We start from the raw sequence: 16,892 nt of genomic DNA, 5'->3' as shown, positions 1-16,892 counted from the left end.
GGACAAGAAGGAAGAGTAAAATAGCCCTTTCTCCAGCCTCATGGTCAGAAGACTTATGGTTTGTGCAATCAGAGTCGCAGCACCACAAAGATGTTACCGACTGGGGTTACTGGCTAGCAGCTGTGGGCAAACTACTGCCCGCGGGCCGGATCCAGCCTGTTCGGCTGTTCTGTCCGGCCCGCGGAGCCGAAAGAGCGGAGGGTTCTCTTGCTCTCCCCTCCGCTCCTTTACTTTGAATTTATATTAGTTCACACAAACACTCCATCCATGCTTTTGTTCCGGCCCTCCGGTCCAGTTTAAGAACCTATTGTGGCCCTGGAGTCAAAAAGTTTGCCCACCCCTGGGCTAGGGCCTCAGTTCTTTTCGTTTATGCAGAAAAGATTTTAAGGTCAACAAAAACAAAAGTAAAGCAAAATAGGGTTTATTGAAGATACATTCCAAACAAGGCATGTGCCAGCTGAGAGAGTGTGAGACAAAATGGCCAGGCTGCTTACATTCCAAACTAGGAGCAGGCCAGTCAAGAGAGAAAATGGCTGGGTTTCTTTAGCTCACTGGGAAGTCAGAGAAAAGGAGGCCTTGGAGACAGGTTGAGGGGGTTAGCCCAGAACGAGCTGCAGCAGCCAATCTGCCATGTTTGCAAGTTTCATGGGGTCTCTTAGAGGTTGGGGGACACATGCCTGTGGAGGAAGGGAAGGAGAAAGGGAATGGCATGACCTTGCTCCCTGGAGTAGAGTGTGTGCAAGAGAGCCAATTCTATCTGTCTTTACAGAAACTGACTTGGAGAAATTAGTTTAACAATGTTCTCAAGCAATATGAGGGCTCTCCTGATCCCCATACTTCCAGGTGACTTGTCTCCCAAGTCTTCCCCCTAATAAAATAGATATACTTGCCAGATATCCATTCCCCTAGAGTGGGGACACTGTTCTTGAAGCTTTCTCAAGCAGCCCTCCCTCCTTCATTATTCCAATTGCCCAATGGACATTAACCAAATTACCCTAAGTCTGATGGTCATGAGCAGCTCGTCCTTTTCCTTGCACAACAGGTACATTCAGTCACACTCTCAGCCTATACATAACTTGGGCAACATTAGATTTAAGGTCACATAGACTTCTGGTCATTCAGTCACAATTAGCTGTGCATTGTCGTTCTCCACAGATTTGTTGCCCAATGCATTTCTAATACGAGCCCAGAAGAGTGGCCTCTCGTGTACACTGTCTGGCCAAGTGATAAATGTCTGCCTGTTCACAAGTTTCCTCAGTCGGTGGTAGGTGGATAACTTATAGTTTGGGATCTCTTCCAGGAAGATCAAGATGATAACATCCTCATGCTCATAGAACATCTTGATGCTAGCCAGCTGTACTTCAAGGCAGCACCATTCACTGCGCAGGTAGTGGTTACTTACCACACACAAAGTTTTTCGGCTGGTGTTGATGGCATTCTGTATGTTCTCAAAGATATCTATACCTGGTTCAAAGTCCCTGTGGTGAAGACAGAGCTTAAAGGTGGGCTGCCCACCTTCTTCTAGGGCTGGAACAAGCTCTTCATATACCCACTGTTCATCAGTGGCAGTGAAAGAGACAAAGGCATCATAGATGAATTCCTTCTCTGTCTTATGCCACTTGGCCAGGAACCAGGCTCGAAATATGTAGAGCCCATACCTTAGAGATGATGTTATCTTGGCACTGAACCAAGAGACAACCATGGTTGTGAGGATGAGAGTGAAGGAGCAGAGGAAGTAAACCTTTCCTAAATCAAAATTACACATAGCATCATCAAAATCTATCAACAAATTCTGGGTGTTTGGCTGATGACAGCGATAGCTCTGGAGGTAAGGGATATGGACATTTTCTGTGTTTATTGACCAGTTCTTGAGCCACACATTGTCACAGTTGCACTGAAGTTTATTCCCATAGATATCAAAGAACATCAGCGACTTCAGGTTCTTCAGATGACTTTGATTAATGACTTTTAGGTTGTTGAATCTTAAAGAGAAGATCTGAAGGCTTTCTAAGCCAGAGAACATGCCAGGAGTCAGTGACTCAATGTTGTTGTTTTCCAGGCGCAGCATTTTTAGTCTTTTGAGTTTTTGGAATAAGGAAATATTTAAATAGAGACTTCGGTCTCCAGATTTTGTTCCTGAGATATCCAACTTTGTGAGATTAGTAAGGGAGTCAAATTGGAGATGGTCCAAGAATACCATGGAATTTTTGCCTAGTAGTAGCTCCTGCAAGCCATCCAGTCCTTGGAAGAAGTTGGTTGGAACCACCTGAATCCCATGCATTTGTCCTTCTAGGTTGAGTTGTTTCAAAGACTTGAGGTTCATAAATGGAGGAGAGAGCAAGGTTCTAGTGGTTTCATATGTAATTTTATTAAAACTGAGATTCAAAACTTCTAGATTTTCAAGGCCCAAGAAAATACCTGTCCCAAAACTTGACAAGATGTTGTATGCCAGGTCAAGTTTATAGAGATAAGTGAGGCCAGAAAATGCATACTTCTCTATAATATTTAGGCGGTTCCGGGAGAGAATCAGAACTTGGAGTTTCTTTAGAAACTGAAAAGTTCTGCGTTTTAGAGTCCTAATATTGTTGTCACCAAGGTCTAAACTCTCCAAATTTGGAAATTGAGCAAAGGCATATTTGTCAATTTTCACTATCCAGCACCCAGCCAAGTTGAGCTCCTTCAAAGAATAAAGCCCATAGAAGGCCATAGCATTGAGTTCTGTGATGGGATTTCTAGAGAGGAAAAGAGATTGTAGGTATCTCAAGGGTGAAAATGCAAAATCTGGAAATCTTTCAAACTTGTTGTTTGACAAATCTAGAGCTGTCAAGTTCTGGAGGACACTCCAGGTCCGGTTGCTGACAAAGGAAAGTTTGCACTTATTTAGATTCAGCCTTTGAAGGCTGGGCATAGCATTGAACTCACTGTCATTGAGGTGAACCAGATTATTATTTTGGCTCAGGTCAAGGAACAAAAGCCTGGTACAGTTGGCAAGGTGTTTTATGTCCCCTGCATCAGTGGCCTTTTTTCTAAAAATCAAAACCTGTAACCTGGGCAAGTGTCTGAGGAGGTGACACACACTATTCAAGTTTAAATGACCACCTCTAAACTCCCGGGCACTAAGGTCCATTTCCCTTAGATTCTGCAGGTGTTTGGTTGGAAGCATCTCCAGTTTTACCAATGTTCCACTTAGATTCAAGCTCCTCAGCTGGGGTAAAGTTTCCAGAGCAACATTCTGGATGACTCCACGGCTATTCTGAGAGACATCCAGAGTGGTCAGATTAGGCAGTGACAAAGCAGAGAAATTTAATTCCATTAGCTTGTTCCCCTGCAGGCTCAGCTGGGTCAGTGAGGCCAATAACCTGGGACTGTGGTCCAAAGAGATGATGCTATTGTTAGTGAGATCAAGGTATTCTAGGCGAGGAAGATGCTGAACTGCTTCAAGAATATTGGAAATATTAGTAATAAAATTTCTAGATAAACTTAAGTGTTTTAATTTTAAAAGAGTAACAAAGGCATTTTTGTGAATATTGGTAATTTGATTATGGCTCAGGAGCAAAGTTTCCAGGTTGGACAAGCCATCAAAGGAGTTGTTCACACTTTGAATCTTATTTTCTACTAAATTCAAAAGGGTCAGATTTTCAAGTCCCCAAAAGGCCCTCTCCTCAATCTTCCAAATGGAATTCCACTCCAGTCGCAAGTCCACCAGAGCAGACAAATTAGTGAAGGAATGGGGAGGAAGGACCTCAATTTGGTTTTGTGTCAGGTTGAGGTGAGTAGTGTATCCAGGGATGTCACAAATGGCATCTGTCAAGTTGGTGATCTTCTTCCGAATGCAGAAAACATGGTGAATGTCCAGTTCATATTGTGCACATTTACTGAATCCGTATGTCTCTGCCAAAGACAGCAGAGAAAATCCTATTAAAATGAGCCAGATCTGTTGAGGAGGCAGGAGGTTCTCTAAGCCCATCTTGTCAGGTCCAGGCCTCAGAGTTACCATTAGAAAAAAAATCCCTTCATATGTATGATATTCATTTTTTAAGGAATGGTAGTTCCATGTGACTTTGCTGCAAAGAAAAAGAGAAAGTTGTTTAGTTTAAATTTCTTTCTCAATATATCATAGCTGCTTCAAAAAATGAAATAAAAATTCTCCCAAAGTTAACTTCCAAAACAAATCCATTTCTAAAGGAATCTCCAAGTGCATCAGCAAAGACCAGTGTTATTTCTCCTATAAGGAAAAATTGTTAGCACATGGATGCAGAGAAGGCAATTGAATATTTTATTTAATTTAGAGAATTAAGAAGTTCCCCAACTCTCCTCTCACCCGTGCATAATAAAACACCTCCCTTGCTGTTTGGGCTGATACCTGAAAGTTCACCACTTGAAATGCACTTTGGGGTCTATGGATCTCAGTCCAGTTAAAATAATCATCCATGATGGGTGGTTGCGGGGAGGGGCGGGGCGGGGCCAACAAGGTTTACAAAGTTTACAGGTCACCTATATCTTAATGTGAATGAATACAAGAATATAGAGTCCTTGCTTTAAAGCCACTCATTCTACCACAATTTGCATTTACATCTCTCAAACAATTAAATTTGTTACTTGCATATGGTATTCTTGATAATCAGAAAAAAAGTACAACTACAATAAACTTAGCTCTATCAGTCTACTTTATGATGTGTGCTGAACAAGTATTCTCCAGCCTTGCCTCACAGTTTCAACCTGTTCCCACAATCACTCATGATAATGTAGTAAAAAGAGTACCAGCCCAAACAGAACTGGGATCCAGTCCTGTGCCTTTGACAAATTCTTTAACCCCTCTGAACTTCTTTCCTTATCCATCTAATGGGATAATAATACTCCCTCATAACATTGTACAGATCCAACAAGACAACTTAAAGTACCCAGCTTCTTGCATGCTTTCACTTCTCTGGATCTATTTTGTTTGTCAGTTTATTTGGTTCATTAGATTACACATCTAAGTGAGATCATGTGAAATTTGTCTTTCTCTGATTGGCTTATTACGCTTAGCATAATACTCTCCAGGTCAACAGACTCATGATTCTCAGAGGAAAGGGGCGTGGATTAACCAAAGAATTTATGTGCATATATTCAAAACCCATGGATACAGACCTTAGTGTGGAGAAGGCTTGGGGAGCAGAAGGGAGTGGGAAGGAGGGGGGTCAATGGGTGGAAAAAGGGGATATCTATAATACTTTTAACAATGAGCATACAATTTAAAAAAATATTTATTGTTGAGAGAATTACAGATGCCCCTCTTTACCCTCCCCCCCATTGCCTCCCTCCACCCAGTTCCCACCCCACCCCAGGTCTTCACCACCCTACTGTCTGTGTCCATAGGAAGATCTTTAGTTAATCTATTTCCCCCTCTCCCCGCTTCCCTCTGAGATTTGTCAGTCTGTTCCATTCTCCCATGCCTCTGATTCCATTTTATTCACCAGTTTATTTTGTTCATTAGATTTCCTGTTCTTTTATTTTGATTTTTAGATTCAATTGTTGATAGATATGTATTTATCACCATTTTATTGTTCATATATTTTATTTCTTCCTCCTCCTCCTCCTCCTCCTCCTCCTCCTCCTCCTCCTTCTCCTCCTCCTCTTAAAGAATACCCTTCAACATTTCATGCAATGCTGGTTTGGTGGTGGTGAACTCCTTTAGCTTTTTTCTTGTCTATGAAGCTTTTCATTTGACCCTCAATTCTAAATAAGAGCTTTGCTGGGTAGAGTAATCTTGGTTGTAGGTCCTTGCTATTCATCACTTTGAGTATTTCTTGCCATTCCCTTATGGACTGCAAAGTTTTTGTAGAGAAATCAGCTGATAGTTGTATGGGCGCTCCCTTGTAGGTAAGTAACTGCTTTTATCTTGCTGCTTTTAAGATTCTCTCTTTGTCTTAAACCTTTGGCATTTTAATTATGATGTATCTTGCTGTGGGCCTCTTTGGGTTCCTCTTGTTTGGGACTCTCTGAGCTTTCTGGACTTGTAAGTCTACTTCACCAGGTAGGGGAAGTTTTCTGTCATCATTTATTCAAATAGGTTTTCAATATCTTTCCCTCTCTCTTCTCTTTCTGGCACTCCCATAATGCGCATATTGGTAGGCTTAAAGTTGTCCCAGAGGCTCCTTACACTATCTTCATATTTTTGGATTCTATTTTCTTTTTGTTCTTCAAATTGGGTGTTTTTTGCTTCCTCATATTCAAAATCATTGATTTGATTCATGTAATCCTCTACTGTTGAATTCCTGTAAATTATTATTTATTTCAGTTAGTGTATGCTTAATTTCTGACTGGTCCTTTTTCATGCCTTTGACATTCTCACCAAGATCCTTGAAAGACTCATGAAGATCCTTGAGTAACCTTATAACTATGGTGTTGAACTCTGTATCCAAGTTTGCTTGCTTCCATTTCTTTCATTTGTGACATGTTTCTTTGTCTCCCCATTTCAGTTGCTTCCCTGTGTTTGTTTCTATGTATTAGATGGAGCTGCTATGTCTCCTGGAATTGGTAAAGTGGCTTTGTGTAGTAAGTGTCCTGTAGGGCCCAGTGGCTGAGCCTCCCCAGTCATCTGAGCTGGGAACTCTAGATGTGCCTCTGTGTGGGCTGTGTGCATAGTCTTTTAGTTGAGCCTTGATTGCTGTTGGCATCACTGGGAGGAATTGACCTTTCAGGCCAATTGGCTGTGAGGATCAGCTCGGACTACAGTGGGAGAGCTGCAGTGCAAGAAAGACCCCTATGGAGCAGGACTTGCTTCAGTGGGGCTTTGGTGCTCACTGAGTCTGCCTTTTGAGTGTGTTGATTGTGGATGTATAGGGTTGTAATCTGCTATGGTCTGAAGCTGACCACTGGGTGCACTGGCTCTAGGGCCTCTCAGGAGGTGAAAAGTCAGCCACTTCCAGGAGCTACCCAGCAAGAGCTACAGAGGGATCTGCAGATGGCTAATATTTGGATTGAGCTTTGCGGGGCCCAGGAGAGCCCAGCTGTAAAGGAAGGCAGGCTTGTGCTAGTGCTGGGTCTTGGCCCTTTTATTGATAGGTTTGGGGCATGCTGTCATGAGCTGCCTCTTGTTTGAGAGATTTTAGGAAAATCTGAGCCTGAATCAGGACAGGCTATTCATATGGAAAAGAACTTGGGTGGGGCTGAAAATTGTATGGGGTGGAGTCTCAGGGAATCCCCAGGTGGAGAAAACAGAGTGCTCCAGGCATATGGAGACTCAGATATGGCTGCCAATCATCTTTGGGACAGCAGGAGATCCCAGAATAAACCCTGTGAGCACCCCTGTCTGAGAGAAAGCCGTCTCCAAGTTCCTGCCCCAATGCCAGACAATCCAGTTCCTCCCTTTATGTGTCTGGGTCCCCCAAAGCTGCCTGGTGCTGGAGCTCAGAGAGATCAAGTTCATGTGCTGTCCCTTTAAATAGAACACATGGGTCTCCAGCAGCCTTCATGTCACTCAGCCACAATCCCTGCTGGTTTTTACTGCCTGTAGTTGTGGAGACTTCTCTTCCCAGCTCTGTATGAGAAATGGGTCACCTGTCCAAACTCAAATGACAGACTCAGAGACAGAAGTATGGCGAAAATGCAACTTTTAATACACTCTCGAAAGTGGGAATCCATCCTATTGTGCAGGCATGCCTGGTGCAGGGAGCATAGCCCATTTATTTAGCCCCTCGTCCAGTTCCTCATTGGCTGAGTACTATTGGGTCACCTGTTTCCTTATATGTTGCCTAGGTCTTGCTGTCTCCCATTGGGCCATTTAAAAAAAAATGGGCTGTGGCCTTTCTAGCTGCCTCCACCTCCCCTGTCTAGCTGAGGCAGATGCCTCGGGGGTTTCCACCATGATGTTGGTCCACAGTGCACAGTTCTTTGTTCCTCTTCCCTCCTCCTTACATTCTGTTTGCCCTGGGGGAAATTCAATAAATTCCATCAAAAGCCAACCATGCTGGAGATGGATCTCAGAGGTCCATTTCCTACATCTGGAATCCTGGGCTAGGGTATCGTGTGGGGCTTGGACCCCTTGCTCCTCACAGGTGACCTCCACAGAGGCAATCTCTTTCCTGATTAAAAAAAACGGCACATGTGGGTGTCAGACCAGGCCATTCTGCACCTCCGCGCCTCCCATAAGTCTCAATGTGCTTTCTTTTGTACTTCTCTAGTTGTAGAACTTCCATTCAGCCAGCTTTCAGGCAGTTCTGAATGACAGTTGTTCTGTATTTTAGTTGTAATTTTGAGGTGGTTGTAGGAGGCAGCGAGTACAGGTGTTTGCCTATGCCACTATCTTGATTCTCCTCTTAAAGGTAAAATTTTAACAAACAAACAAACAAACAAACAAATAAAAGTGCCCAGCTTGATGCCTGGTATACTGTGGAGTTCAAAAAAAGGTTATTTCCTTCTTTTTGCTTTAACTGTAGGCCAACATCAGCACATCTTTGTGTTGCTTCTTGTCTCAGGAACACTGCTAGTCAATAAGAAGGAAGAAAATTGCATAGTTGCATTGGGTTTTCTTCTTTTGTATATATACATTTTCATATGCACACAAAAATATATGACATTTTCTAGCACTATTATTTGTAATTGTAAGAATCACAAAACAAGCATCCATCAAGGAACATACGGCATGATACATCACATAAACAAACTGAGAGATAAAAATCACATAGTCATATCAATTGAAGCAGAAAAAGCATTTGACAAAATCCAACACCCATTTTTAATAAAAACTCTCATCAAGGTGTGAATAGAAGGATCATACCTCAACATAATAAAAGCCATATATGAAAACCCCACAACCAACATCATACTGAATGGGCAAAAACTAAAACCATTTCCCCTAAGAACAGGAACAAGACAGGGATGCCCACTTTCACCACTCCTGTTCAAAATAGTACTGGAAGTACTAGCCATTGCGATTAGACAAGAAGAAGAAATAAAAGGCATCCAAATTGTAAAAGAAGAAGTAAAACTGTCCTTATTCGCAGATGACATGATACTGTACATAGAAAACCCTAAAGACTCCATCAAAAAATTATTAGACTTAATAAATGAATTTGACAATGTAGCAGGATATAAAATTAATGCCAAGAAATCTACGGCATTTCTTCTTTTTTGTTTCCTGTTTCACAAAGTCTTTTTTTTTTAATTTAATAAATCTCTATAGTTCAGATTATTACAATTGTTCCTCTTTTTTCCCCCTATAGCTCCCCTCCACCCGGTTCCCACCTCACCCTCTGCCCTTACCTCCCCCACACTGTCCTCATCCATAGGTGTATGATTTTTGTCCAGTCTCTTCCCGCACCCCCCACACCCCTAACCCTGAAAATTGTCAGTCCACTCCCTTTCTATGCCCCTGATTCTATTATATTCACCAGTTTATTCTGTTCATCAGATTTTTATTCACTTGATTTTTAGATTCATTTGTTGATAGACATGTATTTGTTGTTCATAATATTTATCTTTACCTTTTTCTTCTTCTTCCTCTTCTTAAAGAATACCTTTCACCATTTCATATAATACTGGTTTGGTGGTGATTAATTCCTTTAGCTTTTTCTTATCTGTGAAGCTCTTTATTTGACCTTCAATGCTGAATGATAGCTTTGCTGGGTAGAGTAATCTTGGTTGTAGGTTCTTGCTAATCATCACTTTGAATATTTCTTGCCACTCCCGTCTGGCCTGCATAGTTTCTGTTGAGAAATCAGCTGACAGTTGTATGGGTGCTCCCTTGTAGGTAACTAACTGTTTTTCTCTTGCTGCTTTTAATATTCTCTCTTTGTCTTTTGCTCTTGGCATTTTAATTATGATGTGTCTTGGTGTGGTCCTCTTTAGATTCCTTTTGTTTGGGGTTCTGTGCACTTCCTGGACTTGTAAGTCTTTCTTTCACTAGGTGGGGGAAGTTTTCTGTGATTATTTCTTCAAATAGGTTTTCAGTATCTTTCTCTCTGTCTTCTTCTGGCACTCCCATAATTTGGATTTTGGTACTCTTGAAGTTGTCCCAGAGGCTCCTTACACTATCTTCAAGTTTTTGGATTATTTTTTTCTTTTTGCTTTTCCAGTTCAGTGGTGTTTTTGTTTGTTTGTTTGTTTTTTGTTGTTTTCTAATGTCTTTATTGATTAAGGTATTACATATGTGTCCTCATCGATCCATTAACCCCCCCAAACACCCCCCATGCTCTCACCCCCCCACCCCCGGTGTGCACGTCCATTGGTTAGGCTTATATTCATGCATACAAGTCCTTTGGTTGATCTCTCCTCCTTTCCTCCACCCTCCCCTACCTTCCCTCTGAGGTCTGGCAGTCTGATCAATGCTTTTTTGCCTCTGGTTTGGTCCCTGTTCATCAGTTTATGTTGTTCATTATATTCCACAAATGAGTGAGATCATGTGGTATTTTTCTTTCATTGACTGGCTTATTTCACTTAGCATAATGCTTTCCAGTTCCATCCATGCTGTTGCAAATGGTAAGAACTCCTTCTTTTTTAACCACAGCATAGTATTCCATTGTGTAGATGTACCATAGCTTTTTAATCCACTCATCTGCTGATGGACACTTAGGCTATGGTGAATTATGCTGCTATGAACATAGGGTTGCATATATCCTTTCTGATTCATGTTTCTAGTTTCTTGGAATATATTCCTAGAAGTGGGATCACTGGGTCAAATGGGAGTTCCATTTTTAGTTTTTTGAGGAAACTTCATACTGTTCTCCACAGTGGCTGCACCAGTCTGCATTCCCACCAAGAGTGCAAAAGAGTTGCTTTTCCTCTGCATCCTTGCCAACACTTGTCATTTGTAGATTTGTTGATGATAGCCATTCTGACAGGTGTGAGATGATACTGCATTGGTGTTTTGATTTGCATCTCTCGGATAATTAGTGACTTTGAGCATGTTTTCATATGTCTCTTAGCCTTCCTTCTGTCCTCCTTTGAAAAGTGTCTATTTAGGTCTGTTGCCCATTTTTTGATCGGGTTGTTTATCTTCCTTTTGTTAAGTTGTACAAGTTCCCTGTAAATGTTGGAGATTAAACCCTTATAGGTGATGACATTGGCAAATATGTTCTCCCATGCATTGGGCTTTCTTGTTTTGTTGATAGTTTCTTTTGCTGTGCAAAAGCTTTTTATTTTGATGTAGTCCCATTTGTTTATTTACTCTTTAGTTTCCATTGCCCTAGGAGCAGTATCAGTGAAGAAGTTCCTTCGGCATATGTCTGAGATTTCTCTGCCTGTGGATTCCTCTGGTATTTTTATGGTTTCCCGTCTTATGTTTAAGTCCTTTATCCATTTTGAGTTTATTTTTGTGTATGATGTAAGTTGGTGGTCTAGTTTCATTTTTTGCATGTATCTGTCCAATTATCCCAACACCATTTGTTGAAGAGACTGTCTTGACTCCAATGTATGTTCATGCCTCCTTTGTCAAATATTAATTGGACATAGTGGTTTGGGTCGATTTCTGGGTTCTCTATTCTATTCCATTTATCTATATGTCTGTTCTTGTGCCAGTACCAGGCTGTTTTAAGAACAGTGGCTTTGTAATACAATTTATCTATATGTCTGTTCTTGTGCCAGTACCAGGCTGTTTTAAGAACAGTGGCTTTGTAATACAGCTTGATATCTGGTATTGAGATCCCACCTACTTTGTTATTCTTTCTCAGGATTGCTGCAGCTATTCAGGGTCTTTTTTTTATTCCAGATGAATTTTTGGAAAGTTCGTTCTAGATCTGCAAAATATGCCATTTGTATTTTAATGGGGAGCGCATTGAATCTGTAGATTGCTTTGGGTAGTATGGACATTTTGATGATGTTGATTCTACCAATCCATGAACATGGTATGTTCTTCCATCTGTTTATGTCTGCCTCTATCTCTTTTTTTCAGTGTCCTGTAGTTTTTTGCATATAAGTCTTTTACCTCCTTAGTTAAGTTTATTCCTAAGTATCTTAATTTTTTTGGTGCGATGGTAAATGGAATTGCTTTTTTAGTCTCTCTTTCTGTAAGTTCACTATTGTTCTAATGAAATGCCATAGATTTCTTGGCATTAATTTTGTATCCTGCTACATTGCCAAATTCATTTATTAAGTCTAATAATTTTTTGATGGAGTCTTTAGGGTTTTCTATGTACAACATCATGTCATCTGCAAATAAGGACAGTTTTACTTCTTCTTTTACAATTTGGATGCCTTTTATTTCTTCTTCTTGTCTGATCACAATGGCTAGTACTTCCAGTACTATGCTGAACAGGAGTGGTGAGAGTGAGCATCCCTGTCTTGTTCCTGTTCTTAGGGGAAATGGTTTTAGTTTTTGTCCATTGAGTATGATGTTGGCTGTGGGTTTTTCATATATGGCTTTTATTATGTTGAGGTATGATCCTTCTATTCCCACCTTGCTGAGTGTTTTTATCAAGAAAGGGTGTTGGATTTTGTCAAATGCTTTTTCTGCATCAATTGATATGACTATGTGGTTTTTATCTCTCAATTTGTTTATGTGATGTATCATGTTTATTGATTTGTACCATCCTTGCATCCCTGGGATAAATCCTACTTGGTCATGGTATATGATCTTTCTGATGTATTGCTGGATCCTATTTGCTAGAATTTTGTTGAGGATTTTGGCATCTATGTTCATGAGGGATATTGGCCTATAATTCTCTTTCATTGTGTTATCTTTATCTGGTTTGGGTATTAGGGTGATGCTGGCTTCTTGGAATGAGCTTGGAAGTGCTCCTTCCTCTTGAATTTTTTGGAATAGCCTGAGGAGGATAGGTTTTAGTTCTTCCTTGAATGTTTGGTAGAACTCCCCTGTGAAGCCGTCTGGCCCTGGGCTTTTGTTTGCTGGGAGCTTTTTCATGACTGCTTCAATTTCTTCCATAGTAATTGGCCTATTGAGATTTTTAGAATCTTCCCAATTGAGTTTTGGAAGGTTGTATTTTTCTAGGAATATGTCCATTTCCTCTAGGTTGTCTAGTTTGTTTGAGTAGAGTTGTTCATAGTATTTTTTAACAATCCTTTGTATTTCTGTGGGGTCTGTTGTTATTTTGCCTCTTTCATTTCTGATTTTGTTTATTTGAGTCCTCTCTCTTTGCTTCTTGGTGAGTCTGGCTAGAGGTTCATCAATCTTGTTTATCCTTTCAAAGAACCAGCTCTTGGTTTCATTGATCTTTCATATTGTTTCTTTGGTCTCTATGTCGTTTATCTCTGCTCTGATCTTTATTATCTGCTTTCTTCTGCTCACTGTGGGCTTTTCTTGTTGCTCTCTTTCTAATTCTTTGAGTTGTAGCATTAGATGATTTACTACCATTTTTTCTTGTTTTTTTGAGGTAGGCTTGTAGAGCTATAAACTTCCCTCTCAGGACTGCTTTCATTGTGTCCCATAGATTTTGGATTGTTGTGTTTTTGTTGTCATTAGTTTCCAGGATGCTATTAATTTCTTCTTTGATCTCTTTGGTAACCCAGTCATTATTTAATAGCATGCTATTAAGTTTCCAAGTGTTTGAGATTTTTGGATTGTTTTTATTGTAGTTTATTTCTAATTTTATGGCATTGTGGTCTGAGAAGATGCTTGGTATGATTTCAATCTTCTTGAATTTGGGGAGACTTCGCTTGTGACCCAATATGTGGTCTATTTTTGAAAATGTCCCATGTGCACTTGAGAAGAACGTATATTCTGTGGCTTTGGGGTGAAATTTTCTGTAGATGTCAGTTAAGTTCATCTGATCTAGTGAGTCATTTAGGATTGCTTTGTCTTTGCTGATTTTTTTTTGTCTAGAGGATTTAGTCAGTGATGTCAGTGGGGTATTAAAGTCCCCTACTATGATTGTATTGTTGTTGATCTCTCCCTTGATATCTTCCAGGAGTTTTGTTATGTATTTGGGTGCTGCTGAGTTGGGTGCATATATGTTTATCAGGGTTATATCCTCTTGTTGTATCGATCCCTTTAATATTATGAAGTTGCCTTCCTTATCTCTTGTTTTGGCATTTACTTTGAGGTCTATTTTGTCAGGTATAAGTATTGATACCCCAGCTTTTTTATTTTTCATTTCCATTTGCCTGAAAGATATTTTTCCATCCCTTCACTTTCAATCTGTGTGATTCTCTTGTTCTGAGGTGGGTCTCTTGTAGACAGCATATATATAGGTTGTGTTTTTTTATCCATTCAGCCACTCTATGTCTTTTGATTGGAGCATTTAGTCCGTTTACGTTTAAAGTTATTACTGAAAGGTATTTGTTTGTAGTGATATCTATTTTTGTGTCTGCGTTCCTTCTTACCTATTTATTTCTTCTTTTTACAGTATTCCTTTTAGCATTTCTTGCATTTCTAGTTTGGTGGTGATAAACCCCCTCTAGCTTTTTTTTTGTCTGCGGAGCTCCTGATTTCCCCTTCAATTTTGATTGATAGTCTTGCTGGATAGAGTATTCTTGGATTCAGTCCTTTGCTTTGCAACACTTTGTATACCTCCTTCCATTGCCTTCTAGCTTGATGTGTTTCTGTTGAGAAATCATTTGATAATCTGATGGTGGTTCCTTTGTAGGTAACTATCTGTCTCTCTCTTGCCGCCTTTAAGAGTCTCTCTTTGTCGTTAATATTTGCCATTGAAATTATGAAGTGTTTTGGTGTGGGTCTTTTGGGATTGATCCTGCTTGGGACTCTCTGTACTTGTGTTACTTTTTTCTTCCCCATATCCAGGAAGTTTTCTGTCATTATTTCTTCAAATAGACTTTCTAATCCTTGCTGCTCCTATTGTCCTTCTGGCATCCCTATTGTACGTATGTTACTTCATTTCATGTTGTCCCAAAGCTCCCTTAGGCTTTCCTCCTGCTTTTTAATTTTTTTTTCCAATTGCTGTTCAAATTGAGCTTGTTTGTGTACCTGATCTTCTAACTCACTAATTCAGTCCTCTGCTTCTTCTAGTCTACTGATGAAACTTTCCATGGTATTTTTGATTGTAGTTATATCACTTTTCATTTCTTCCTGATTCTTGCATAGGTTGTTGATTTTCTCATCCATCCGATGCATAAATTCTACAACCATTACTCTGAATTCTTTTTTGGTCATGTTGCATGCTTCAATTTCACTAATTTCCTTTCTTGGTGACTCCTCATTTCCTTTCCTGTGGGGATTGTGTTGTCTCCCCATTCTTACTATCACCAGAAGTTTCAAATTTCAAGTTGCGTGAACCTGGGCCGTGTGCTGTGGGAACTTTGCACCACCCGAGTGTCACTGAAGTTCTCCGACACTAGCACATGTGGCTGTCGTGGGTTGGTGGGAACCAGGCTTGCCCAGGGTCAGTGTTCTCAGCGTTCAGTGTGGGTTCGTGTGTGTACCTAGAATCAGGGACCCCGCCTGCACCACGCTGTTGGCGTGTGCCGAAAATGAGTCCCCTACCGCATGCCAGGAGTCAAAGTTTCCCTGTGTCTGCACCAAGAATCGAGTATCAGTGTCTCTGTTGCCTCGTGTGGCTTCTCGCTGAGTATCAGGGTCCCCGTGTGCACATGCACCAAGAATTGGAGTCACTGGCTCTTAGTGTGAATGCACTGTGAGTCAGGGATCCCAGGCGCACATGGTAAGAAACAGAGTCAAGTCGGTGGTGCTCAGTGCTGCCTCTTGCTGGGAGAATTTGGGTCCTGGTCACCATGGGGGACTGAGTTGCACAATAGCTCTGTGATGTGCCTGTGCTGCGGAAAACTGACTTCCATGTGCGCTTGCCCAGAATCCAAGTCAGGTGTCACTGCCGCCCTGTGTGGGCTTCGGGTTTGGTTGCCTGATTGCGTTGCAGGGAGCAGATTCCAGTCTCTCAAATTCCAGTAGCAGCACTGCAGCCCGTGTGTGCTCTCTCAAGCTCAAATTCCCCATCGAGGAGCTGCGGCCCACATGCGCTCTCTCAAGTTCAAATTCCCGTAGGGGCACTGCAGCTCAAGTGAGGGGTGGGTCTATCAGTTACTATGGCGCTATCTGTGATCCTGTGGGGAGGGGGATAGGCTCTTTGACTCACAGAAATCTGCTGCCGGGAAGTCTGGATTCTTGTTGTCTGTTGGTCTGAAGCTGTGGTTGCAGTTTTCTGTCCCCAGTGGCTGCAGGGTTCTGGTTTGCATCTGAGACATGACTGGGTGTTGCTGAGGGCAAGATCCTAGTCTCAAGCAGCTCTGTTTCTCAAGATGGCATGGTCTCCGTGCCCATACCAGCCCCCCAGAAGTGTCCGCTTTGTGCGCGGGGCTCTGCCATCTAATACTGCCCGGTTTGGCAGCCCCTTGGAGGACCTGCAGAATCTAACTGTCCCTAGATCATACACACACACACCACACATGTCTACACTCTCCTCTATGGGTTTCTCACTCTCTCACACTCTCTCCCTCCCTACCTTCCTGCCGGTCACCATCTTCCAAGTCCGGTTGAGTGTTTTTTGCTTCTTTGTATTTCAAATCTTTGACTTGATTCTTGCGGTCTTCTAGTCTGCTGTTAGGTCTCTGTATAATATTTTTTTATTTCAGTCAGTGTATGTTTAATTTCTAGTTGGTCCTTTTTCATATCCTTGAGGGTCTCACTAAATTTATCAGCCTTTTCTAGGAAATTCTTGAAAAACCTTACAACCGTGGTTTTGAACACTATATATCCAGTTGTTTGCTTTCCTCCATTTTTCATTTGTGATCTGTTTCTTTGTCTCCGCATTTTTGCTGTTTCCCTGAGTTGGTAGAGTAGCTTTGTGTGGTAGGTGTCCAATAGGGCCCAGTGGCTCAGCATCCCCCAGTAACCTGAGGTGGACACTTTTGGTGCACCCCTTTGTGGACTGTGTGCACAGCCTTGTAGTTAAGTCTTTATTGTTGTTGGTATCACTGGGAGGAATTGACCTCCAGGCCAATTGGCTGTGAGGATCAGCTGTGTCTACTATGGGAGAACTTCCATA

At 41.4% G+C, this 16,892-nt stretch overlaps 1 protein-coding gene across 1 annotated transcript in view; it reads right to left on the bottom strand.

Annotated features, from left to right (window-relative positions):
- Positions 1 to 406: 406 nt before the first annotated feature.
- The window catches only part of LOC308239355 (toll-like receptor 13), a 49,474-nt gene continuing 32,988 nt past the window's right edge, over positions 407 to 16,892 (bottom strand). Inside the window, exon 3 of the mRNA XM_080652166.1 lies at positions 407 to 4,064. Within this exon, the coding sequence (XP_080508292.1) occupies positions 1,115 to 4,064 (2,950 nt within the window). The 3' untranslated portion in view covers positions 407 to 1,114. The remainder of the gene's footprint in view (positions 4,065 to 16,892) is intronic.

The sequence above is a fragment of the Plecotus auritus genome (genome assembly GCF_963455305.1).
Source record: "Plecotus auritus genome assembly, chromosome: X".
Lineage (NCBI taxonomy): Eukaryota > Metazoa > Chordata > Mammalia > Chiroptera > Vespertilionidae > Plecotus > Plecotus auritus.
This window is presented reverse-complemented; position numbering and strand designations above follow the sequence as displayed.